Genomic DNA, 24,968 nt, shown 5'->3' on the forward strand with positions numbered 1-24,968 from the left:
TCACCCTGTGGCTCTGTTAGGTGCTGTGCCGTCCCTCGACCAGCTGAGATGAGTGCCAGACTAAATATGGCACAGACTCATTAAGTCGTTCCTTTGTTCTCCTACTACCAATAGAATTGCCCAGTATATCACCGGCCATCCCCATAGCGTAAAGACTAGTAACACTGAATGAGGTTTTGCTCAAAAACTAATTAAGTCTCTAATCAATCAAGCATGAATTTAGTAGGTTCATCAGGGTCAGTGTGTGCAGATGAATCAAAATGGGGAATGATCATGGGAACAGAAAATGCATTCTGAAACAATACTTTCTCAATTCCGGGGCACAAATATACTGTTAAAATGCTTCTGTAGTATAAACCTATAATTATTATATATGTATTGCTCTCATACTAACAGAAAAAAAATGTTTTTATGTTTACCATTAACATATTCCATTTTTGCTTGTGACCATTCAGCCATGTGTGACCCTAAAGCAAAAACAAAAGCTTTGCACCTGATAGAAGTCTCATGCAACAAATATTTGCACATAAATGTCTGTATTAGAAATGAAAACTTCACATTCACACGAGTGGTTACTCTGGCCAAAAGATCAGTTACACAATTGTGTCATTGAGTGTTCTGGTGTCGGGTGACGTACATTCTCGAGACGTATGTTCTCTCTATATTCCTGTGGTGTGCGCACGGTCCCAGCAGGGGCTGATGGCAGGGGTGTATATTTAAAGCTGAGTTAAAGAGGATTGAGTGTCCTTGACCAACAGTTAGACCTAACCATGGATGATTATTATGCAACAAGGCTTCTGTCACGGGCCAATAGAGTCTTCTGACCATCCCCTGAGTTTTGAAGGGTTTTAGAGTGTCAGTTACCATGCTGGTTCAGATTATATTATTGGACAATTTTAGGAGGGCATTTTTTTTTTATCTAAATGTTTGGAAAAGAAACCAGCTGACATGTTTTACTTAAATGAACCACACTAACTGGCAATTAAGGAAAAACACAGTGAAACTCCTCTCAGTGCACCAGCTGTGGAAAATGTGAAGTAAGCATTCCCCTCCCCCCATCCTCCTCTCTCTTTTGATGTTGTAGTAACTCAGCCTCTGAGGAATCCAACCACTCGGCCTCGGAGTCAGGCAGCCAGTCGGAGAGCGAGCAGGGCAGTGAGCATGGAAGCCAGCATGGAAGCCAGCATGGCAGCGACCGGCCCCGCTCGCGACGCTCTGAGTCCAACAGCACCTCCGACTCGGAGAGCCACTCGGCCTCTGGGAGCGAGTCCACCGGGTCCAAGTCACAGCATCCCTCAGGGGATGCCAAAAACAAGCCTGTACGGAAGAAAGACAAGCTGGCCGATGTGAAGAAGGTATAAAATAGAGACCGTGAGAGAGAGAGAGCGCCCCTTCCCATCATTGATTTCTGTTATGAAAGCATGCGTCACCCATCACAGTCGTTGACCTATTTTGAACTGAATTTCATGTAATGGCGAGGGAATATTGGCATTTTGACAGTCCTGTTGTTGGGTCGGTCTCAGAAGTTGAAATACTAGCAGGGTGTTCAGTAAAACTTGTTTTGCTCAACATTTATTGGGTGAAAATTCATCTTTTATGTTTCCATCCATGTATTATTCTAAGATCTACTTGTATCAAGGATAGCCATTCAGTACTTCTAGACTGAAAAATAGGCTAAGTGGTGGTGAGTGTGGTAAAATCACTCTTATCTCGTTTCCGCACCACAGGCTTGAAAAGGCCACTTGTACATCACCCTACTCTTCCCTCCTAAAAAGGGGTGGTTGTATAAGACCTTCACCGAATATGTATCAGGCAGGGGGGAAGTTTTAACCATCAGTATGGCCTTAAATTGTTCACAGATGCTGTGCTTTCCTGCTGACGAATAGAGTTTTTAAAATATAACAATATTAAGCAAAATAAGCATAAATAGTGAAAGTGAATATATATCACCTTTGTCAGTTAATCAGATCTGTCTGAAGGTTGTTCTGACGGTGATCCTCATTTTCCCCTCGACGTATGGTTTCAGATGTGGGAGGAGCATCCAGATGTGTATGGGGTTCGGAGATCTAATCGCAGTAGACAGGAGCCCTCACGTTTGAACATAGGGGCAGAGGTGAGGCGTTCTTTTAATATTCCTTTCTTTTCTTCATCTCTTCTAATTACTCACTGTGAACTACAATTGAGCTTCATTTAGATTGTTTCGTTTATTAAGATTTATTAAGTTAATAAATTATAACATTGGTGTTGGTCGTCACTTGGAAATCTGAATACTCAGCAGTGCGGATCAATGAAGCACAAAGCAGATATTGCAAAAACCAGAATTAGAAAATGTGCCATGATGCTGTTCTGTTTGTGTTTGTGACTGGAACGCCACCTGGTGGTAGAAAAAGCAAATCTTCTAAACCCACTTGCACACTATTGCCACTCCTGTGGTCATTTATTATAAAATAAGTGTAACCATCACTCACCTGCGCTCACTGAGACTTCGGAGGAACTGACTTTGAAGTTGTATTATAATTAGGTTGTTTTTATTAATTTCAGGGTAGCAGTGGTTCAGAGAGTGAAGGTGGCAAAAGGAAAGGACCGAATAAGAAAAAGTAAGTGGATTGATGACTGGGTGTCACATAAAATTACTGTTGTTTGTTTAGATTAATTACCTTGTACGCTTTTTGTTATGTCTGTATTATTTTTGTAATAATTGCAGTTGCATTGAATTTAATGACATGCCCATTCAAGTTAGTATACCGTAAATCCTCTAATAAAGACCGGGACTCAATTAGAGGCCGGCTTCAAATAGTAGCCGGGGGCGTGGTTGATACGGACAAATGAAGGCCGGGACAAATACAGGCCGGGGGGACAATAGGGTAGCCTATTTTACGGTAGCCTACTAGCATCAGCACAAAGCAGACATCACAATTTAATTTAACGCATTTCATAAATACATGTTCTCCTCATGTTAAATGTTGTTGGCTAATTTCAGGGGCTGTTTGCAGTAAAAAAAAAAAAAATACATTTTCCCACGTAGGCCTACCAGGCGAATTTGTTATTGTTCATGAAGGCGCGTCTAGCAATTTGTTATTGTTTAGCCTTAATGCACGTACCGTAGCCTACTGTGGTTTATCTTTAACGTTTGAGTTGGCTAGGATACTTTTTCCAGAAGGGATCTTAAAGCAGTAGACTATGGCACCAAGGTGAACATTTGATATTAAATTCAAAGAGAAGGTTTTAAAGTATGTGTAAGAAAATTCGGGAGAAAAAGCAGCAGAGCAGTTTGACATTGATCCGAGACGAATTCCATACTTGAAAAAGCAAAAGAATGAACTGAATGCAGCCAAAAAGACCAGAGCACGATTAGCAGGTGGAGGTAGAAAGAAAGTTAGCCTGGATTTGGTGGAAACCAGTCTTGTCGAATAGATTTTTTTTCAGTCTGAGATAAGCATAATAGAGTGTCTAGAAAAATGATTAAAAACAAAGCTTTTGGAAACCTTTTCCTCCGTGACTGACAGTGAACACCATAACTTCGTTGTTACGTTGACACTAAATATGAAGCGCTACGCAATACACTTTTTATTTGGCATTGGAAAAGATCTGTAACAAGACCAATCCGAGATTTCTGACCTCCAGCAAGGGTTGACTTTGATAGTAAAGCAAGATCTATCCGGATCATCTATCTGGATAATGGGGATGTCCCAGGACCAAGATCCACCTCTTGTGAAAATTTCAGAAAGATCTGCCCAGTAGTTTCTGGGAAATCTTGTCCACAGACAGACAGACAAACAGACGGACAAATAAATTAACGGAGCCGATCGCATAACCTCCTTGCTGGAGGTAATAAATTATGTCTCAAGACTGACACTATGGTTTTTGTACTGATTCATTTATGAATGGTTAGCCTACAGAAAGTTGATTAGCCAATAGGCTTACTGGTTTAATTCTACCGGTAGCCTACCGGTAAATGGCTGCACATATGCAATAAATGATATTAGGCTTCTGTAATTATGCCTATTATTTGATTTAAATAATAAAATTCTAAAACAGAAGATAAGTAAGAAATAAAGGCCTGCCCCTAATACAAGCCTGCCCCAAATAAAGGCCTGTGCGCTGTGCAGCCTAAGTTAATAACATACCTCGGCCACAATTTGAGGATTAACGGTAAACATATCCTCAAACCCAACAAAGGGTATGCCAACTTTTTTTTTTTTTTTTACAACCCCAAAATGCCAGATTTAAGAGTTCTGTGTAATGACAATGTTATAACTAGTTACCTTCATTAGCAGTGGTGTGTTTCAGCAATACTTAAGTTTAGATTATATGATAAAATGTTCTTTTTAGTATCTTAATAAAATGACATTCAGACCTTCATTCAGCAATTCCTTTTTGTTATTTACACTTTATTATAAGGCTTTTCAGAATGTTGCTAAATGTTCTGTTGAATTAAATAGGCTATCCAAGCGTTCGAGGGGTATGATATTTCTTGACTGCTGCAAAACATTAAAGACTTTAAAAGATCTTTCATACCATTCCGCGAGTTGTCCGTTCAGTGTAATTTGGAGTCAGCAAGTAATATGTTGCTACGCAATACCTGAAACTTTGAAGTTCTATTTGCGTGAAGAACAATTTTTTCTCAGCGGAAGCCACAGAACATCAACAAAATGGGATAATGTATAAACTACCGGTCAGTTTTGGAAAATGTATCCCTTAAGGATGTCCTGTTCGTCCTGTCAAGATGTATTTTCCAATACGGACAGGTGGACTGTACGATTATCCCTAATTAGTCTAATTAGACTCTCCCTTCCTTATGATGGAAGTGCATGAAATTGTGTTTAATGATCAGAATGGTTGGAACGCTTTGTTTGACCTTCTGTAGTGCTTATTAGCCGTGATGCAGACTTTAAGGCTGATCCTGCTTTTAAAATCTGTATGGAATTGATCCCAACTCCTAATCACTGCTCTGATACTGAACTTTTATTAATGAGAGACAATTTTTTCTTTCTGAGTCTAGTCTAGCACTGATCCTTCTTACTTGAGACCGAGGGTGACTGACGTTATCCACAAAGGGCTGCTGTGGACGTAGTTGAGCACGAGCAAAGCTGAGACAGACTGACCAATCACAAGGAGCTTGCAGTCATGTGATCAGTGAGAGGCGTCTAGTGCTACTGCTCTGTCAGAATGAAAGTCTCAGTCACAATAGCTCTTTGTGGATAAGACTGGTCACTCCTACTCACCAAAGAGCCATGTAATGGGGAAGAAAGTTGAGCCATTATAGGCCCCGGAAGGTGAACCTGTGGTATTTCTGTGTTGAAAGAAATGCCAGGAATGATGATGATGATGATGCAGAAGATTATGAGGATGAGGAGGAGGAAGCCAGCAGTTCAGAAAGTGAGCAGGAAGAGAATAAAGTTAGATCCAGACGACTTGCTGCCCGAAGGTAAGAGTGTAGCGAAGTGTGGCCCTCAGACAGCTCCTGCCTGCTTTAAGCAAGGGGTCAAATTGGGAAGGGATGGAGTGGTGTGCCACCAACAATGGTGGTCATTTGAAAGTGGAAAGAACACAAGGGAAAAAAACACCAGAGCAAATCAGCCAATTTGAATAGATCTGAAACCTCCAAATTCCCACTCTAACCCCTGCCTCTAACATTTAGCCATTTCCAAATATTGTGTGGTTTTCTATCTTGTGCTCTAACATCCAATATTTACAAGGAATGATTGGTTACTAAAATCGGACTGTTAAAGTCTAATTGATTGAAATTGTTATTTTTGAAATGATCATGTCAATTATTGGAAGCTGTCCTAAGGCCATTGGCACATGTCCGTTCGCTACACGTGGGTAGATCGAGGCAGCAGAGCGAGATGGTGTCAATGTGTGCACAATCCAATAGGACATGCATTTGTGTGTGTGTGCTCCACGTGTTGCAGACCTCAGACCAAAACAAGCGGGGCAAAGAAACAGCAGACTCAAAAGGGACGCAAGCAAAGGAAGCAAGACACATCAGATGAAGACGACGATGACGATGATGATGATGACGATGATGATGATGAAGATGACACCCCAAAGAGACAAACCCGCCGAAGTGCAGCTGCTAAAGTCAGGTACCGGTGTTGCTGCTTTTATTCAAGATGGCACAATTTGTTCCCTGATCAGATAGTGCCCCCAAAAGTGCAAGTAGAGCTTGTTTCTTTAATAAAACTGTAATTGTTTTCTGTGTAACCTTTAAATGCCACACATAATAGTTTTTTGTGGTCCTGAATATGTGGAGCTCCTGGAACTCCTCATGTTGGGCGGGGGAGGGTCCATTCTAGGGCAGTTACAGTCGTACAAGCTGACTTGGGATGTCTGTCCTCTGTACTCTCAGTTATAAGGAAGACCAAAACGATTTTGAGACCGACTCAGATGACCTAATCGAGATGGTAGGAGAAGGGGCCGAGGAGACAGAGGATGACGACAGCGAGACCATTGAGAAGGTCATGGACACTAGAACTGGGAAGAAAGGAGGTTAGTCAGTTATTTAATTAGTTAAATACAGGCATGCAAACTTGTCGCTTTTCGGCGAGATTCGCCGTTTCCCCACCGAAATATGCCATTTACGTGAATCGTGTAGATCCGAGGAGTTTTTTTTTTGGGGGGGGGGGGGGCAATTCAGAGGAAGATGAAGAACAGCTGCATTACTTTCTCGTGAACAGGGATTAAAGTATTCCGGCACCGTGCCGGATTTCCGGCGTGCAGCGTTTGGCTGCGGGAAAAAAGTCTAATATAATTTTTTTTTATATTGAAAACTCGTTATCATCACCATCACTTTCGAGTTTATGAGTTCGTCTGCCAATGATATGAAAAAAGCACAACTCTCAGGCTGTCAAAAGAACATAATTAGCCAATCAGAAGTAGATTAGGGCGGGTCTTGGGAAAATGTGCTTTCACCACCGACTTTTCTGTATCGCTCTGCCTACGTAGATGCTAAAGTAGAGCTACTGTCAGACCGAAGCAGAGTAAGTTCAAGAATCCTTGGGAAGATGCCCTCCTAGTTGATGAAGGATTGAAAAAGAAATGGCGCTGGGCATGAATAGAAGAGATAGGGAAGGACGGTAAGACTTTTGGTAGCCGGTGTAAGAAGTTAAGAGAAGCAGGTGCTCTCTTGTTGTGCTCAAGAAAGCTTCTGTATGCAACTAGCGGGAAAAAGGTGCTTCCAGTGCTTCCACTTATTCGTAGAGCAGCTGTTCGTGCTATCCAACACACAACGCTTTTACCGGGAGCAACAACCACATCTGATGTTCCGGCATCAATAACTGACCGTTAATGTGCCCTGAAAATATGCGTGTGTACGTTCATCGCAGAACACAATCCAGGCTAGCTCGCCCAACCCCTGGTGAATTTATGCCAAAAAATAGCTGAATACAAAATTGCTTTGACTAAACTGTCAATATCCAATCAGCATGCCAGCTATTTTAACACACACGGCATAACACCAGAGTTTAAAAGACGTATTTCGGAAAAGCTAAAGCTTTCCTTAAATGTCGACGAAGCCACCAACAAGAACCTGGGCAATGTCCTCGTTCGTTTTTTTTGTTGAAGATACAACGCAGTAAAAACGCAACACTTGCCAGGCAGGAACATGAATATAGCCAATGCCTCAGCAATTAGGCTACTGTATGCTAGAATAAAAGATGTATATTTTATTATACGATTATTTCTTCTGAACGAAGTAATTATGGAAATGTTGCAATATAAAACTACTCTTTAACGGTTTAAAAAGTGAATCACTGTCCTTTTTCATATATCCTCAATGAAATGGTTGCAAATCCAATCTTTCACTGACTGAATTTCACATACCCTTATAACATGTCACCTTGTGGTTGTAGGTCATCTTGAAATCTTCCAAGGACAAAGCTTAGCAGCAAAACTTGATATCAAAAGAAATCGTAAATGCGACATGTGTTAGTACCACCATAATCTGCCATCATTCATTTCTAAATGTTTTTTTTGTTTGATTGTTTGTTTTCTGACCCTGTAAATGTGTCCTCGCCACAGGACGCCCCCCACTCCCCCCCACCCCCCCCCCCCTCGCACTCACCCACATAGGCCTAGAAAAAAAAGTTCAGGCTCAGGATTTTTTTTTTGCTTTAACCCCTGCGTGAAGAAGCGGCAATTTTTCCTGTCACGCAACCTTCTCACCTTTTTCACCCCTGACCAGTTTGCATGCCTGAAATAAATTGAATTAGTTTATGATTTCAACATTTCGACCAGCATGTACAGAATAATTCATGTAAAGTGTCTTGTCTTCTCTACGGTTTGAATGGTTGGTGTGAACATAAGTAATCCTAATGAAGATCTGCTGTGTGTTTAGCCACTGGGGCGTCCACAACTCAGTATGCTGTAGTGGAGAATGGGGACCCAGGGGCAGACTTTGACCCAGAGAAGGATGAGGGGGAGACGCAGTACTTAATCAAGTGGAAAGGCTGGTCCTACATCCACAACACCTGGGAGAGTATGGACTCCCTCATCCAGCAGAAGATCAAAGGCGTGAAGAAGGTGGACAACTTCAAGAAGAAGAATGACGAACTTCAGTATTGGTGAGGAACAGAAACATTCTATGAAAGGAATATAAATACAAAAATAAAATTCACTCAAACTATTTAGGTAATTATCAGCATTGAAGGGGAATAAGCATTAACTGAATTTGAACTGTAAAGTTATTAGGAGGATGTCCTTAAGATGTCTCTGTGGCATTTTCTATTTCTTGTTGCTCTAAGATGTGTTAACTAACTGATATTTCATCCAGGTTGAACAAAGCTTCTCCAGAGGATTTGGAATTCTACAACTGTCAGCAAGAGCTCACCACGGACCTAAACAAGCAGTTCCAATTTGTGGAAAGAATGATTGGTAATTGTTTTGCGATTTTAATAGTCTCAAGAAAGAGACGACACAAGCTGTACCATTATACTTTCATCTGATACGTCTCTGGACTTTGAAGTGCGTGGATGTTTTTGTTGAAATAGCTGTGTGTTGTTCTTTCCTGAACAGCTGTGAAAACAGGAAAATCACAGGGACCTTCCGACTTTCCCTGTAAGTCCAATTTCACATATCTACATTGTACTCTGCCTCGAACCCAACTTAATATAATTAGAACACCACTATAACATATGGTTATACAATTATGATCTATGTATACAGTTGTATGCAAAAGTTTGAAATCTATGATTTGCTCAAAGTGAAACCAGGCATTTTAACCCCTACATCAAAGAAACAAAGAATGTGGACCCAGGCATTAAGCAATTAAAACATTAAGCAATTAGCTTTTCTTCAAATGTTTCTAGCAGATTTCTTTTATTTATGAACTTTCTCACACTCTTCCTTGTAGCTTACTTCAAGTTCTGTGAGAAACTTAGGGTGTCTAGTAGCCCAGAACAGACAAACAAAAACACTGAAGCTCCAGATAGGGTTTTTTGCGTAGTTATGGTATTTGATAGCCGCTGTAGAAACACCCTTGAAAAGGAAAGGGTATTCAGCTGGTTGCAATTCAGCAACTTTACCACTAGATGGCACTAAAAACTACACACTGGACCTTGAAGTTCAGTAGCTGCAGAAAATTCCAAAAGCTACTGTTTACATTTCTTGTTGTACTTCATGGTGTATTTTGAGGCACACTTTGAATCTTTGTCATGTTATAGAGATCAACATCTTGTAGGCTTCAGTTTCTTGACTGACTGCATGACACATTCATTCTGAATTTGCTGATATCTAGAGGAATCCATTCTTCCCTTCTATCGTATGATGTTTCTGGGTGCTGCTAGAACATCCCAAAACAAAATAGATCAACCCACATGCCTAACGGTTGTTAAGGGGTTCAGATAATTAAAAACTGCTCCTTTTTTCTCAAAAATACCTTTGGTGAGTGTGGCCAACTAATACAATTTTAACTTCATCTTATTATGGCACTTATCTCCAAAATGACCCTGGGTTATTGCATTACATTGCATACTTCAGACATTTACATTTATGATTAGGTCATTGGTAATGTTTCCCTTTGATGATGGCCCTTCTGGGCAGACAGTGTTTGTGCAAGCAGCACTGCACAGTGGAGTGGTGCAGCACCACACCTGTGTCGGATAGATCTTCCTGCAGGTATTTTGAGTCATATGAGAGGTTTGGTTGGCCATTTTTTTTAAATATATTTCTTTGCTACAGGGGTTGTATTTACTTATTATTACTTAAAATCTCAGGGGTGCCCATGCCCAACCTTTGCATACAACTGTGTACAGTATGTACATTATCAACTCATGCATATCGATTTGCAGTGGTATTTTGAGTAAACATATTTTCTGTATCTCGATTGCATATTAGCACACAAGACCACATCCAATGAACCAGAGTACTTGTGCAAGTGGATGGGTCTCCCTTACTCTGAGTGCAGCTGGGAGGATGGAGCCCTGATGGGCAGGAAATTCCAGCACTGTATCGACAGCTTCAACAGCAGGAACACCAGCAAAACCACCCCCTCCAAAGACTGCAAGGTATGTTAGGAGGGCGCTGGGAGATAATATGCTGAAGCAGTGGGCGATCAAAAACATGGCAGATAAATTCATACACTTATCACGATGAGCATACATGTGGTAAATGTACTCAAAACATACAAATATAACATGATATACACATCATACATACAAACATTTATAGTGGATAATGTTGGAATAGAGCATTTAAGTTTTGTAGAACAGCTTAATGGGTATACAGTGGGCTCATAAGGTTACTATTACTGCGTATAGGAAATATGGTGGTTATTTTCGGTGTGATTTCATTATGTTTCTACTACCAGTCAATCATATGTCAATTTTTTCCCTCGTCTCATTCATAGGTATTGAAACAAAGGCCACGGTTTGCTCCACTGAAGAAGCAGCCTTCTTACATTGGGAGCGAGACCCTGGACTTAAGAGACTACCAGCTCGATGGTGTCAACTGGTTGGCACACTCCTGGTGCAGGTACCAGAACCTACTCACATTTATATATCTCAGTATTTGCAGTGTAAACACGTTTATACCTCAGTATTTACAGTGTACATTTTGTGTAGTGGAGCAGCTTTATATCACAAGCTTCTTAACCACATGGAGGCTGTGTGCTTTACACGAGGATTAGTGGATGTCAAGCTGGCCAGGCTTTTGATGTGCCTTCAACATGTAGATCGTAACAAAATAACCTCAAGAAGTATTAACAAAGTGGCTGTCTGTCCCCCCTCTTCTTCTTCTTCTTCTGTTCTCCCTCCCTGTTCTTGAAGGTGTAACAGTGTTATATTAGCAGATGAGATGGGCCTGGGGAAGACCATACAGACCATCTCCTTCCTCTCGTACCTGTTCCACCAGCACCAGCTCTACGGGCCTTTCCTCCTGGTCGTGCCCCTGTCCACACTCACCTCCTGGCAGAGGGAGTTTGAGACCTGGGCCCCGGACATGAACGTGGTGGTGTACCTGGGTGACGTCATGAGCAGGAAATCGGTACGGCTGGCCGTGTAGCGAAGTGTACTGTCAAAGTTTATTCCATCCATGAAAGTGGATATTACAGTGCTTACTCACCCCTTATTGCAAAAAAAACAGTATGTTGACTGAGTATGAAATGTTTCCACATATTCATGCTGTTTTATGGCATCTCATTGTGACTATTTTGTAAAATCCTTCCTTTTTTGTAGATCCGTGACTATGAGTGGATTCACCAGCAGACAAAAAGAATCAAGTTTAATGCACTTTTGACCACGTATGAAATTGTACTGAAAGACAAGGTAAGTGGCAAAATATAAATATAAACTGTAGAGACAGATCCAGATTTACTGAATACAGTTAAAAGACTACTTGAATACTTAACCTCAAGATCACAAATCATGTCATGTCTTGGTTTTGCTTCATGTGCACATAAAGGCCATTTTGGGGAACATAAACTGGGCCTTCCTGGGTGTGGATGAGGCCCACCGTCTGAAAAACGATGACTCCCTGCTTTACAAATCACTGATCGAATTCCGCTCCAACCACCGGCTGCTGATCACGGGCACCCCGCTCCAGAACTCCCTCAAAGAGCTGTGGTCCCTGCTGCACTTCCTCATGCCAGAAAAGTATGCACTGCATCTCACTCTCAACCTGCTTAGAAATCAGCTGGGGAGGTCTGTAGAGACAGTAACACCTCTCTGATAAATAGATTCACTGTCCAGTTGCTCATTGTCTGCTGAATAGGCAAGAAGTAGATGTGAATATAACCTCAGACTTGCTCAGATGGTGATGGCTCAGGTAGAATAGGCTAGTTGTGTGGAACATAAATAAACCTGACTCCACAAAGGACTGAGGATTTGAGAGGATGGTCAGAGGGTAGGGTGATTTAAGATAGCCTGTTTTTTGTTTTGTTTATCCTGTGTATGATGTGTGGTAATCCCTCGGGTCTTTCCCCCCTGGCAGGTTTGAATCCTGGGAGGATTTTGAGGATGAGCATGGGAAAGGGAGAGATAACGGCTACCAGAGCCTGCACAAAGTCCTGGAGCCCTTCCTGCTCAGGCGCGTCAAAAAGGATGTGGAAAAATCGCTCCCCGCCAAGGTGGAGCAGATCCTCCGTGTGGACATGTCCGCCCAGCAGAAGCAGTACTACAAGTGCGTTATACAGTGTGTGTGTGTGTGTGTGTGTGTGTGTGTGTGTGTGTGTGTGTGTGTGTGTGTGTGTGTGTGTGTGTGTGTTTGTGTGTTTGTGTATACGTATACATATACGCGCCGCAAGGCTCGGTGCTGGGTCCTATCCTCTTTTTCATTTATATGCTCCCTCTGAGCTTGCCATATTACACATAGATAAAAAAGCAGGTTTACATTTGTATACAGACTCAGATCTACCTAAACTTTGAACCTGCAAACAACTATTGGAACAGTGTCCAAACTGCCTTCAGATGTCACAAAATGTCCTGCAATGCTGATAAGACAGATATTGATCATGGGTCAAAATAGTGCAAATACCCAGATATTTAACAGTCTCGGTTCTCTGTCCCATTCAGTAACTCAAGAAATGTCATTTTTTTAGCTTAGACAAACAGGTTAAATCAGTGGTTAAATTCTGCTTACATCAAATCATCGCACATCCTGGCTTCCTGACAATGGATACATGTTGCCCTTATAGTTGATATTTAAGATATTATTGCTTACTATCAGAGCCCTGAGAGGCCTTGCCCAATGTATTAATCAGGGGCCGTATTCACAAAGAATCTTAGGGCTAAAAGTAGCTCATGAGTGGCGAATTTAGGAGAAACTCCTAAAAATAATGGGCGTGGCAGTCTTAAATGTAGGACTCCTAATTTTTTTTACTAAGAGCAATTCACAAAATATTTTATCCCTAAAAGTAGCACCTAAGTCTAGGACAGCTTAAAACTCCTCATGAGGACTCCTAAATCACTAAGACCTATTCACAAAATATCGTAAGATGGCTGCAGCCGACTTGGAATTGATAAAAGACATTGCTTAAACCGTGAAGGTATTAATATTGTCGTAGAATTAGCGCGGGATGCAATGACGCCTTTAAACAACGATGTGTCCCGAAGTAAAATGTTTGGAAACATAAAGATAACCTATTTGGCTTCGGGAAAACGCAAATGACGACACTGGGAATCATAAGTCAGCCGTTTAATTCATCAAACTATCAACGCACTGTAGACCCCACATCATCCAACAGTTTATCCAGTTGCCTTTGGACAATCGCCAATTACACAAGATCAAAGTAAATTCCATGGCGATCGGAGGAATGTCCAGTGACGGGACGGGTGCTTAAATTATTACTGCCTTGATTACATGCAATTGCCATATTTTATATTGATCGCTTTATATTTCTCTTAACGTGCTAAGTGTCATTCAAGTTGGATGCACAAACTTGTCATCATGCGTGTGCATTCTGCTAACTGCACTGTCCATAACTATTTAATATGACTTAATTTGAAGCCTAGGTTATTCTCTTATTTTCAGTCGATATAGTGGGATTGTTAGAGAGACGTCACGAATGAGTTTTTAATGAGAGAGCCTGTCAACAACCAATCACCGTCCTCACCCCTTCTAAACTCGTGCATGAGAAGCGACGTCATCCATAGCAACGGAGTTTTTATCTTAAGCTTAGGAGTTGGTATTATCCTTAGTATGAGTAGGTCTCAGAGCCGTTGTGAATCACTTTTAAGAAATTACTCCTACGTAAAAGGTTTTAGCGCGAGTTAGGAGCACTCCTAGTGGTAAGATAAAAGGCTTTGTGAATACGGCCCCAGATCTCTAAATGGTCCTCTCTGCTCCCTGAGATCCTCAGATGTGTCTCTTCTGGTTGTTCCGAGGTCCAGATTGATACACAAATGTGACAGAGCCTTTGCAGTCATGGCTCCTAGACTCAAGAATGAGGAGTTTAATAGTTCGGCAGAAAGTAGAAATCGGGCTGCTTGAGGCAAACCTACATTTAGCAGTAATATGGCTACGGACCCTGGTATGGCAATGGCACGGAGGCGATTCTCCATATTAAAAGTCATTGTAGCGCCCCAATTTCAAGCTGTTATTTTAAAGTAAAACTGCTTATCCTAACCCTAGTCCTGAAGTACAATTGTTGCATAATGGTACTTGAAGGTAGAAAATAGAGGTATTTGTGTATTCACTACAAGGACTTAATCTAAAGTGCTTGATTTATATCTTCGTTTTTCTTCAACCAGATGGATTCTTACCAGGAACTACAGGGCCCTATCCAAAGGCAACAGAGGCAGCTCCTCTGGCTTCCTGAACATCGTCATGGAGCTGAAGAAGTGCTGTAACCATGGTTTCCTCATCAAACACCCTGAAGAGGTGGAGGAGGATTCAAAGGAGCATTTGAAGGTACATTGATGTGGACTGATGGACAGCAGCAGCTGAAACCTCCCCAATGTTATGAAAAACAACAGTGGGGTAGCTGTTCTACGTAATGCATAGATCACAAACACCTCGCTGGCTGGCTTAGGAACATGAATGTTTTATATGAATATTTGAATAACTATAGAAAATTCTACCAACACCAGATGCTAAATAATTTCAAATTAAATAACAATAATGTGTATACTTCTATCACACTGTGTATGTGTGTGTTCTTGGAAAGGTTCTTATAGATAGATAGATAGCTGGATTAATAGATAGATAGATGGATACTTAATTAATCCTGAGGGAAATTTTAGAGTATGCATGTATAGAAGTGTGTTTTGAAGGCAGTGTGTTGTTACGAGGTGTTGACAAGTGTGTTCTGATGGCCGTGTGTTGTTTGCGGTGCAGAGCTTGGTGCGGGGCAGTGGGAAGCTGGTGCTGCTGGACAAGCTGCTGACGCGGCTGAGGGAGAGGGGGAACCGTGTGCTCATCTTCTCCCAGATGGTCCGCATGCTGGACATCCTGGCCGACTACCTGGCTTACAAGCACTACCCATTCCAGGTAAGACTAGGGGCTATGTGACCACAGAGAGAGGGAAGTTGCTTGCTAAACTAGCAGGTAGACTTTCTATTATAGGGATATCTATTTATTTTCATCCCTGAATAAAGTACTGTGTATAGTACTGTGTTCCAGGTCTATTGTCCTGTGGTTTATTGGACTATATAAGTTGGCTATTTGTAACTGCAGGCTCGGATAGTATTTCTGTTCATATGTTGTTCTTAAACTCCATCAGTTCCAGATTATAGCAACCACTTACTGGCCAGAGTGATAGAAGTTTGCATTTGCAGTTTATTTTCACGCCCATTACTGTACCTCTGTATCTGGTTGTGGACAGAATCAGTCAGCTGTAATGTTTTAGTGATGCTGCACATAATGAGGCTTGTGGCCCAATTGTGTGTACAACCTCACACTGAGGAAAGGTTCTGAGTGTGTGTGTGTGTTTGTGTTTGTGTGTGAGAGTGTGAGAAGCTCAGGCTGACTGCAGTAGATTCAGGTGATAACGGGATCATGTGTCAGGCCAGCAGTTTACATGCTTGCCCAGCCAGGACCCATCTCCTCGCGCCTGCGGTTATTTTTATCCGGCAGTTATTTTTTGATCAGGCACAGCTCGCGTCTCTGTGCTGTTTTGGTGCCACTTCTCCATCCTTCACAGAACTTTCACCAGATGCAGGTCGCTACTGCCTCAAAGCAAAACTAAGGACCCTGTCCTGGAGAACCATGTAGCAGCCGTATGATTGTGGCGTAGCTATAGGGGAGAGGGGATCTCAGGGAGGGTTCCTGAAGCTTCAGGCGAGGAGCCAGATATCTGACCGTGTTTGTTTACCCTTCCCCTGTCTTCACAGCGTCTGGATGGTTCCATAAAGGGCGAGATTCGCAAGCAAGCACTGGACCACTTTAACGCAGAGGGTTCGGAGGTATGTGCCCACTTTGTTTACTTATTTGCGCGTTTATTTGTTTGCCTTTCTACGTGACTGGCAGAAGGAGGTTTGGGTAATTGCCCCATGATTTGCCCCCTCCCCCCTCATCTGCGTCAGAGGGCATTTGACTTGGCCTTGCCTTGACTTGAGGAATGTTTTTCATGCAACGTGGGAAAAGCAGCCTTCTGTCCACCCACAGGTCCAAAAGCAAGGCATTCTTAACCTTTCTGTTCAGCTCAGTCTTTTGCGTTCTATAGCCTTCATTTGTGTAATTGCCCTGAAAGTGAATAACTGGAATGTTTACTTTTAATTAAAAATAAAAGCAAGTGACATTTCCAAATTGCAGTAAGCTGTTATGATATGCCAGTTTTGACTTAGTAAAAATGCTGTGTAATAATAAAATAAAAAATACAAACTTGTATCTCCACATTACAAGGTGATGCACACACACACACACACACACACACACACACACACACACACACACACACACACACACACACACACACACTAGGGATGGGTATGAATAAATGGTAAATGAATCCCTGTTCAATAGGAACTAACTGAAAAGCCTTTAAATAACCAATACAACTGACGTTTAACATGACTTATTATTACTACTTGTTGTGTGCCTACCAGTGATGTGCAGTTCCACTCACAAGCGACTCAAAGTTAGCAGTTTACAGTGGTAAGCCTGCACTGCATTTTCTTGCGATTGGATTCATTCAGCCAATGATGTTTAAGTCAATTATAACTACTTAAATATTGATACTACTATTTGGACGATATTTGTCTAATCTCCCAAAATGTCATTTTAAATGACCCACCCAAAATGTACCCAAATATCATAACACATTTCTTTGATTGATTCAGGGGGTCAGCTGGCACCCACTAATTTTGGATCAGTGCACGTGTCACTGATGCCTACTGACGCAATCATTTTTAAATAATGTTAAGCCATGCACAGTTAACCACATGTAACTGTGTAAACAGTGACCGAAATCTGCCAAAATGCCCATCCCTAACACATATATGCCAACATTTTTCTCATGCCCCCAGCTCAGATTGTTCAGACATCGTACCTTATCCATAGTTGGACTTGATCTCATTGGTTTACCGTCTGTCTTCCTCTTCTCTCCCCTGGCGAACAGGACTTCTGCTTCCTGCTGTCCACACGGGCCGGAGGCCTGGGCATTAACCTGGCCTCTGCCGACACCGTGGTCATCTTCGACTCTGACTGGAACCCTCAGAACGACCTGCAGGCTCAGGCCAGGGCTCACAGGATTGGACAGAAGAAGCAGGTGAGCTAAACCTCCTCCAAACACACAACCTGTGCCACAGCTGTCCAGCTGAGTGAGATTCTTCACCACTGTGGGCTAAGACCAAGTGCCTTGAAAGTGGTGAAAAGCTAAATCTGGTTTGTCCATTTATTTGCTAGATTCTCAAACTGATCAGTTTGTTTTCTACTGATTTTTGTCCACTTAGGTGAATATTTATCGATTGGTCACCAAGGCAACCGTGGAGGAGGAGATCATTGAGAGGGCCAAGAAGAAGATGGTTCTGGACCATCTGGTCATTCAGAGAATGGACACCACTGGGCGCACTGTGCTGGACAACAACAACACCCCGTCTGGAAATTCAAAGTAAGAAACAGACTTTGTTCTGCAATGTTTCAACTTAAAGCTTATGATGTATTTTTAACCCCTAACAAATAGGTTGTATTTTACTTCCTTGAATGTGATTTAATCGGCATGATATTTTGATTTTATTTTAGCTCGAACCCTTTCAATAAAGACGAACTAACTGCCATCTTGAAGTTTGGTGCTGAGGAACTTTTCAAGGAGCTAGAAGGGGAAGAGTCAGAGCCACAGGTTCCTATCCTTAATTGATTGTTCCTGATATTTAATTTTGAATATATTCATTAGGCTTTCATATTTAGCCTTTTGTATTACAAGGGAAAAACAATGATGGGTAAACTATGAGTTTTGGTACTTTGGTTTGTTTGGCAGGAAATGGACATTGATGAGATCCTGCGCTTGGCAGAGACCCGCGAGAGTGACCAGGGATCCAGTGCCACTGACGAGCTGCTCTCGCAGTTCAAGGTCCGTGCCCCTAAATATCCCCACCACACACACACACACACACACACACACACACGCACACAGCCACATACTTTTGCTTTTTTTTACTGGTCATGCATTCATCCTTCCAGTCCCCAGTCTCACGGCTTTCCCCTCGTGTCGTCCACTGACAGGTGGCAAACTTCACCATGGACGAGAACGTGCCCGAGCTGGAGGAGAGGCCGCACCGTGAATGGGACGACATCATCCCCGAAGACCTGCGGCGAAAGGTGGAGGAGGAGGCGAAGCAGAAGGAGATGGCCGACATCTACATGCTGCCTCGCAGCCGCAGCTCCAACAAGAGGGTAAGTCAAAGCCCCACAGCATAGGGTTTTTAAAGCGGCACTTAGCAAAAGGCATCAGGGACTAGTCGTGCATAATATTTGTGCATAATTAGAAGGATCTTCGAAAGCACGTCTTTTTTTCTATTCAACAGCATGTACTCTCAGAGCGTGCTGTTCACTACTCACGCATACTGCTCACAGCGTTTAAGCCTGAAGGGTTGTGCTCTGAAACCACAGATTTGACCCACAATGTTTTCTCCTCCGTGACACGGAAGGCAGTTCATTTGCAGTCAGACAATTTCAGAGTCCTCGCATGGTCAGGGCCATTTCTCAGTTGTTTTGATTTACGAACGAAAACAACTGCAGCTTTTGGTGCAACCTCCCCGAGTGTCTAAAACCCCAAACACCCCAGCATGTCAGCATGACCTCCTCCCACACTTCAACAAAAACATGCTCATATAATCTCCCTGGCATCTTACCAGCAAAGACCTTTGTTGACACATCCCTGACTTTCTCTAAGTGATGCCTCCTGACCGAACACATCCAGAGGAACACAACCTCCTTATTGTCACTACAACCTCCCCAGTTCTACACAAACAGAACAACAGGCCATCCCAGACACAATCGCCTCCTACCATTTCAACATTATGTTGTGGCCGTCTTACAAACCTTAGGAACAAAGCCTTGTGGAGCACAATCAACACAAATCCTCTAGCTTCCAGCCTCCAATCTCAACATGCATGCAGTTCATCTGGTTCCCCCACTGCCTACCCAAGCTGAGTCCCTCCCTCCTCTTCCTCCTCCTCCTCCTCCTCCCCCCCCACTGGTTCCCCACACTCCCACAGTGTGAGTGGTTTATTCAACCCAGACGTGGGCTGCACACGCTCCAGATGGTTCCCTGTGAAGTGTTCCCCGAGGCAGAACGAAGCCTTTCCCATCCACTCTAAACGTGCGATGTCGCTGGCACTCGTAATGACTCATTAGATTTTATAGCCCTGCACTGTATCCCCCAGTGTCTTATTGAGAGTGTGTGTGTGTGTGTGTGTGTGTGTGTGTGTGTGTGTGTGTGTGTGTGAGAGTGTGTGCCTTCAGCGTGCCTGCGTTTGCTTTCTATGTGTGTGTGTATGTCTTTGCACTGTGTATCTGGCGTGCATGTTGAGATTGAATGCTTGTGTACCTCATAATATTTGATAAATGTGTGTGTGTGAAAGTGTGTGTGTGTGTGTGTGTGTGCGCGAGCGATAATCGTGTGTGTGTGTGTGAGAGCAAGGGCGTGTGTGTGTGAATATTGCATCTTCACTGTCTGTAATGAGTCATTAGGTTTAACTGCAGGCTGTGCTTCCCTGTGATGCCAGCACACTTGTCTTCACCACAGCCTCATTAGTCCCCCTGCCGCCTGAGATCATACAAAACACACACACACACACACACACACACACACACACACACAGAGACCAGGAGCGACCACCAGGCTTTACAGCTCAGAGTGTAGTTTGTTTAAAACATACTTCCATACACACGGGCAATGTCAAGCTCAATAATTCTAAGTAAGTCTTTTGTTAAATCATGCCTTGGTAAAGATCTCTTTTTTTACTTGTTTCCTTCAAGCAGTTTTATTGAAAATGTTGCTTTAGTGCAGTTCTTGTGTTTTCTCCAATCCCTGTCTGAATCTTTTCCTGGTTCTCTTCAGGAACCTCATCCTTTATAGGGCTCATTCTGATTCAAGCCCTGCCTAGTTTGATTTAGTATTATAGCGTCGTCTGAATAGTCACAAATGCAAAAAAAGAAGCGTGGGTCTGAGTTTGACATGTGAATATCTTTGTGTTTGTAGGCACGGGCCAACGACAGTGACAGCGACGTCGGCTCCAAACTCAAGAACCACTCATCTGGGTCGGAGAGTGAGACGGACGACAGCGAGGACGACAAGAAGCCCAAGAGGCGTGGAAGGCCACGGGCACGCAAGAACAACGTGGAGGGCTTCACCGACCCCGAGATCCGCAGGTGACGCAACCACCACCAGCTGTCTTTACAATACCAGAGACATTTGATAATTTAGTTTTGTTCAATGCAATCAGAAGCTCAATCCTGATCATTTGCTAACTAGAGCCATGGGCTTAATGTTGTGAGGACTACACCCTTAATGTTCTTTTTAACTGTAGGGGCTTCTCACTGAACATTTCTACTCTTTTTGTATTCAGGTTCATTAAGGCATACAAGAAGTTTGGAGCACCTTTGGAGAGGTAAAGCATTATTATTATTATCATCATTATTAGTATTAGTTGTAGCAGTAGTTGTAGTTGTGTATGGCTAGAATTGAGTTGTGTCCCATGTTTTTAACTGGGTTTGGTGAAATCCAACCTTCTGATCTGATAATACAAAGTTGGGATTATGGAGGCTGAATTTGGATCATGTCATCCCTGGCCTCTGTTGCCATTGTGCTTGCTCTAAGGGGTTCAGACTCTGGGCTCTGTGAAGCGCCTTGAGACAATTGTATTGTTCTGGCGCTTTATAAATACAGTCAAAATGTATTTAACTTGTGGGTTCTTTACAAAATATGAACCCAATTATATGATCTGATTTTCTTGGCTTTTATGCACCACAGACTATTTAGTTTTTCAAATGTGGCTAAAACGTCCCCCTTCTGAACCCCTCGGTCTAGTCTGGCTGTGTTTTGATGTGTTTGTTGTAGCCATGTTTGGTGGTGTGTGGTCACCTCTGTTGTGTTCCTCTCAGGCTGGAGGCTGTCGCACGGGACTCAGAGCTGGTGGACAAGTCCATTGCAGACCTGAAGCGTCTGGGAGAGCTGATACACAACAGCTGTGTGGTAGCCATACAAGAGCACGAGGAACACCTCAAAGAAAACCCTGCAGAAGGTACAGTTGTTGTTTGTGTGTGTGTGTGTCTGTCTGTCTGTCTGTCTGTCTGTCTGTCTGTCTGTCAGGGTGTGTGTGCTTATGATGCCTATTACTTGCTGTTTGCCTTTTATTTAGCTGTGCATTTGCAGATCTATGGACATAACAGTTGTGTGAGTGTGTGAGTGTGTGTGTGCGTGTGTGCGTGTGTGCGTGTGTGCGTGTGTGCGTGCGTGCGTGCGTGTTCACATTGACTGAGTCTTTACCTTTCCTTTATCTCCTCCTTGTTGTGCTGGTGCAGCTAAGGGTCCTGGGAAGAGGCGAGGGATCAACATCAAGATCTCCGGTGTTCAGGTCAACGCCAAGTCCATCATCCAGCACGAGGAGGAGTTTGAGCCTCTGCACAAAGTTATCCCCTCCAACCCAGCCGAGAGGAACAAGTCAGTCTTTGCTGAAGACACAGACACAGACGACCTTCACTCTAATAAGAAAACATCTAAATAACTCCCTCTTTCTATTGAAGCATTTCAGCTTTTCCATTCCATTTCTATTGAGAATTTCAAGCATTTAAACTCTTAGAACTCAGACACACCCTTAATACCATTCATCTCCCTTGCCCTTCAATGTCACTCTATGGCACAAAAACTACTTTTCTAATTCTCTCTATTTACAAAGGTTGACAAAAAAGGTGCCAGACAGAAATAAACATGAAGAAATCTGCGGTGGCTCACTGTGGCCTTCTCTTTTTCTCAAGGTTTCAGTTGACATGCCGAGTGAAGATTCCTCACTTCGATGTGGACTGGGACAACCAGGATGACACTCAGCTTCTGCTTGGCATTTACGAGCACGGCTACGGCAACTGGGATCTGCTCAAGACTGACCCAGAACTTAAACTGGCTGACAAGGTACACCTACCTCAGGCAGTGGATGTAGTTTATTTGTACAAGAAAAAGTAAAAGGACTCATTCATGGACTTTAGTTAAAGTAGGCCTAGTACTACTAGTACCACTCTGTGTAATAAAAAAGCACATCGTAAACAACAGACAGTTGTTTCAGAAGTGACTATTAACTATTAACTACTAGTATGATTGGAATTGTATCGTATTTAAAAAAGAGCAGAATCAGTTCTCTTCCATGAATAACTACAAACAGAGAGGATGAGCGACAACGAAGAAGAGAAATAAACAAAAGACATATCGGAGAGTCTAGCTTTATGCATGAAAATTGCCATGTACTCTATGTCATGAATTCTTCGCTTCGCTTACCCGTTTCCTTCTGTGCAGATCCTCCCTGACGACCCAGACAAGAAGCCTCAGGCCAAGCAGCTGCAGCTGCGGTCGGACTACCTGCTGAAGATGCTCAAGAAGGAGCAGGACAGCAAGGAGCTCTCCAAGGCTGGTGAAGAGGTATGAACCTACCCCCACAATTCAGTCCAGGGCCAGTGATGGTCAAGGCAATATTCTTGGCAATAGACACGTGCCATATCTCTATTTGTTGGCATTGGAAGACCAAAAGACGAGAGTGAAAGGAAAGCTAGTATAGAACATAGAGTTAGGTGTAAGAAAAGTAAAATACTACAAGGTGTAGGATAAGATGTAAAAGAAGAACCATTTTGACATTGACCGTTGTTGCACAAAAAGCTTTCAGATGGAATTAATGTGTCCCGGTGTGCCTGTTGTGGAAGCAGAAAAAGTCTTGCAGATTAATGATCAGTCTCTCCTCTCAGGTTGTAGTGAAGAAGCGAAAGCCTCGTGTGAAGAAAGAGAACAAAATCCCCAAAGACGAGCTGTCCAACGACGTCTCCTCCCCACGCGTCTCTGACAACCCCTCTGAGGAGGGAGAGGTCAAGGTGGGTCCTCTTTCTGAAATGCTCAGAGTAGGGCAACAGTGGACAGCTTATTGGTTACTCTGCACCATACCAGTACCATTGCCAAACTATTAAATATTAATTTGATATATTGTACTGACTTTACCCTGTTCTGTGCATTTCTAATTGGTCAGCCAAGGCATTGTCTGGACAGGCAGTTGAACTGTATATCAGAACTATGCTTGGGATCGATGTAAAGCATAAAATGGGTCAGTTAACCTCTCATGGTTATGTTACTGATCTCAACCTTTTCAGACTGATGGGGTCTGCTCCACATAAACATGGTCTCACAAAGCATAGCCTATATTGCGCTAATGCTTTTTTATCAGTATTTAAATCAATTAGATGAAAAGTATTCTGCTCCGTGTCCATCTATCACCTTCTGCGCTCAAGGAGATTTTTTTATAACTTTTTCTTTAACGGATATAATATAAAAATGTTATGTTTATGAAAATAATGAGAAGAACACTTTGATAGTTGCTAGTAATGACAGTCTCATGTTTAATATTGATGCTGCTGCACTAACATTATTTCAATATTTGAAATGGTAGTTGAATAATGTCATTATTGCAGAATACACATGGTTGTAGTCAGTGGTGGAAGAAGTACTGAAGTTTAGTACTTAAGTAAAAGTACAAGTACCCAGGAAAATTAAAGTAAAAGTAAAAGTACTACATCAACAATCCTACTTAAGTAAAAAGTACTCACTTTTAAATTTACTTTAAAAGTAAAAGTAAAAGTACTCACGCAATGGGTTGTCTCTCAATGTCTAGGCGGTGCCATTTTGATAAAGAAATAGCGACTGGTAATAAATGCCTCTACAGATGTCACTACTTGTAATAATTATAAGCAACAACATTTGTAAATTGGAAAGGTTGGTGTACTTATTGGGCCTATTGTCTGTAATACTGTTCACACTCTACTCTTCATTATCTTACAATTCTGCGGATGACAAGTTATCTACCAGGGATTGTTTGTAAAGTTAATACCATTAAGCCAAACCAATAAAGACACAATTTTATATCTTTTAATCTTTTATTTAATTGTAAACGTGTAAAAAATGGAAATATGAAACATGAAAAACAAATGGAGTTGTTAAACTAGTCAATGCAGAGTTTTATGCTCTATTGATTGCAGAAAAGAAAAAAACAAAACATATTGAGTAACCCAAGACTAGGCATTAAGTTTGCATGCCAGGCAATAACCAGTCAATAAAAAAGGCAAATCTTCACGTTAGCTTGGCATTGCTAAACTACCAGTTTTATCTTACCACTACGTCAAATTAATAATCAAGGTACAATCGTGTTATTTTGATGCTATTGCGGTATGTCAACATGTATTTTGCTAGATAACAGTATAAAATCATGTCAGTAACTGCATACGATATGCAAAAGTCATAGACATTAACTTAGCAAAGCAAGAACTCTGCATAACTCGACGGGTTCTCCAAATTTGAAGGCGAATTTTGAAGGCTAGTAACTCCTTTTTTGAGGTAGACAGGAAAC

At 42.3% G+C, this 24,968-nt stretch overlaps 1 protein-coding gene across 1 annotated transcript in view; it reads left to right on the plus strand.

The window, feature by feature from the left end:
• Window positions 1-24,968, plus strand: part of chd2 (chromodomain helicase DNA binding protein 2) — a 35,752-nt gene that overhangs the window by 4,309 nt on the left and 6,475 nt on the right. The window contains exons 3-32 of the mRNA XM_080842389.1: window positions 1,085-1,355; window positions 2,027-2,113; window positions 2,542-2,597; window positions 5,306-5,428; window positions 5,916-6,089; window positions 6,353-6,492; window positions 8,339-8,564; window positions 8,774-8,874; window positions 9,016-9,057; window positions 10,336-10,505; window positions 10,847-10,971; window positions 11,265-11,481; window positions 11,673-11,762; window positions 11,899-12,089; window positions 12,427-12,615; window positions 14,685-14,844; window positions 15,271-15,423; window positions 16,266-16,337; window positions 17,492-17,641; window positions 17,826-17,983; window positions 18,115-18,211; window positions 18,350-18,442; window positions 18,595-18,765; window positions 20,576-20,745; window positions 20,943-20,984; window positions 21,478-21,617; window positions 21,898-22,036; window positions 22,351-22,501; window positions 22,880-23,002; window positions 23,323-23,445. Coding sequence (XP_080698515.1) covers window positions 1,085-1,355; window positions 2,027-2,113; window positions 2,542-2,597; window positions 5,306-5,428; window positions 5,916-6,089; window positions 6,353-6,492; window positions 8,339-8,564; window positions 8,774-8,874; window positions 9,016-9,057; window positions 10,336-10,505; window positions 10,847-10,971; window positions 11,265-11,481; window positions 11,673-11,762; window positions 11,899-12,089; window positions 12,427-12,615; window positions 14,685-14,844; window positions 15,271-15,423; window positions 16,266-16,337; window positions 17,492-17,641; window positions 17,826-17,983; window positions 18,115-18,211; window positions 18,350-18,442; window positions 18,595-18,765; window positions 20,576-20,745; window positions 20,943-20,984; window positions 21,478-21,617; window positions 21,898-22,036; window positions 22,351-22,501; window positions 22,880-23,002; window positions 23,323-23,445 — 4,144 coding nt within the window. The remainder of the gene's footprint in view (window positions 1-1,084; window positions 1,356-2,026; window positions 2,114-2,541; window positions 2,598-5,305; window positions 5,429-5,915; window positions 6,090-6,352; window positions 6,493-8,338; window positions 8,565-8,773; window positions 8,875-9,015; window positions 9,058-10,335; window positions 10,506-10,846; window positions 10,972-11,264; window positions 11,482-11,672; window positions 11,763-11,898; window positions 12,090-12,426; window positions 12,616-14,684; window positions 14,845-15,270; window positions 15,424-16,265; window positions 16,338-17,491; window positions 17,642-17,825; window positions 17,984-18,114; window positions 18,212-18,349; window positions 18,443-18,594; window positions 18,766-20,575; window positions 20,746-20,942; window positions 20,985-21,477; window positions 21,618-21,897; window positions 22,037-22,350; window positions 22,502-22,879; window positions 23,003-23,322; window positions 23,446-24,968) is intronic.

Source organism: Sprattus sprattus (genome assembly GCF_963457725.1).
Source record: "Sprattus sprattus genome assembly, chromosome: 7".
Lineage (NCBI taxonomy): Eukaryota > Metazoa > Chordata > Actinopteri > Clupeiformes > Clupeidae > Sprattus > Sprattus sprattus.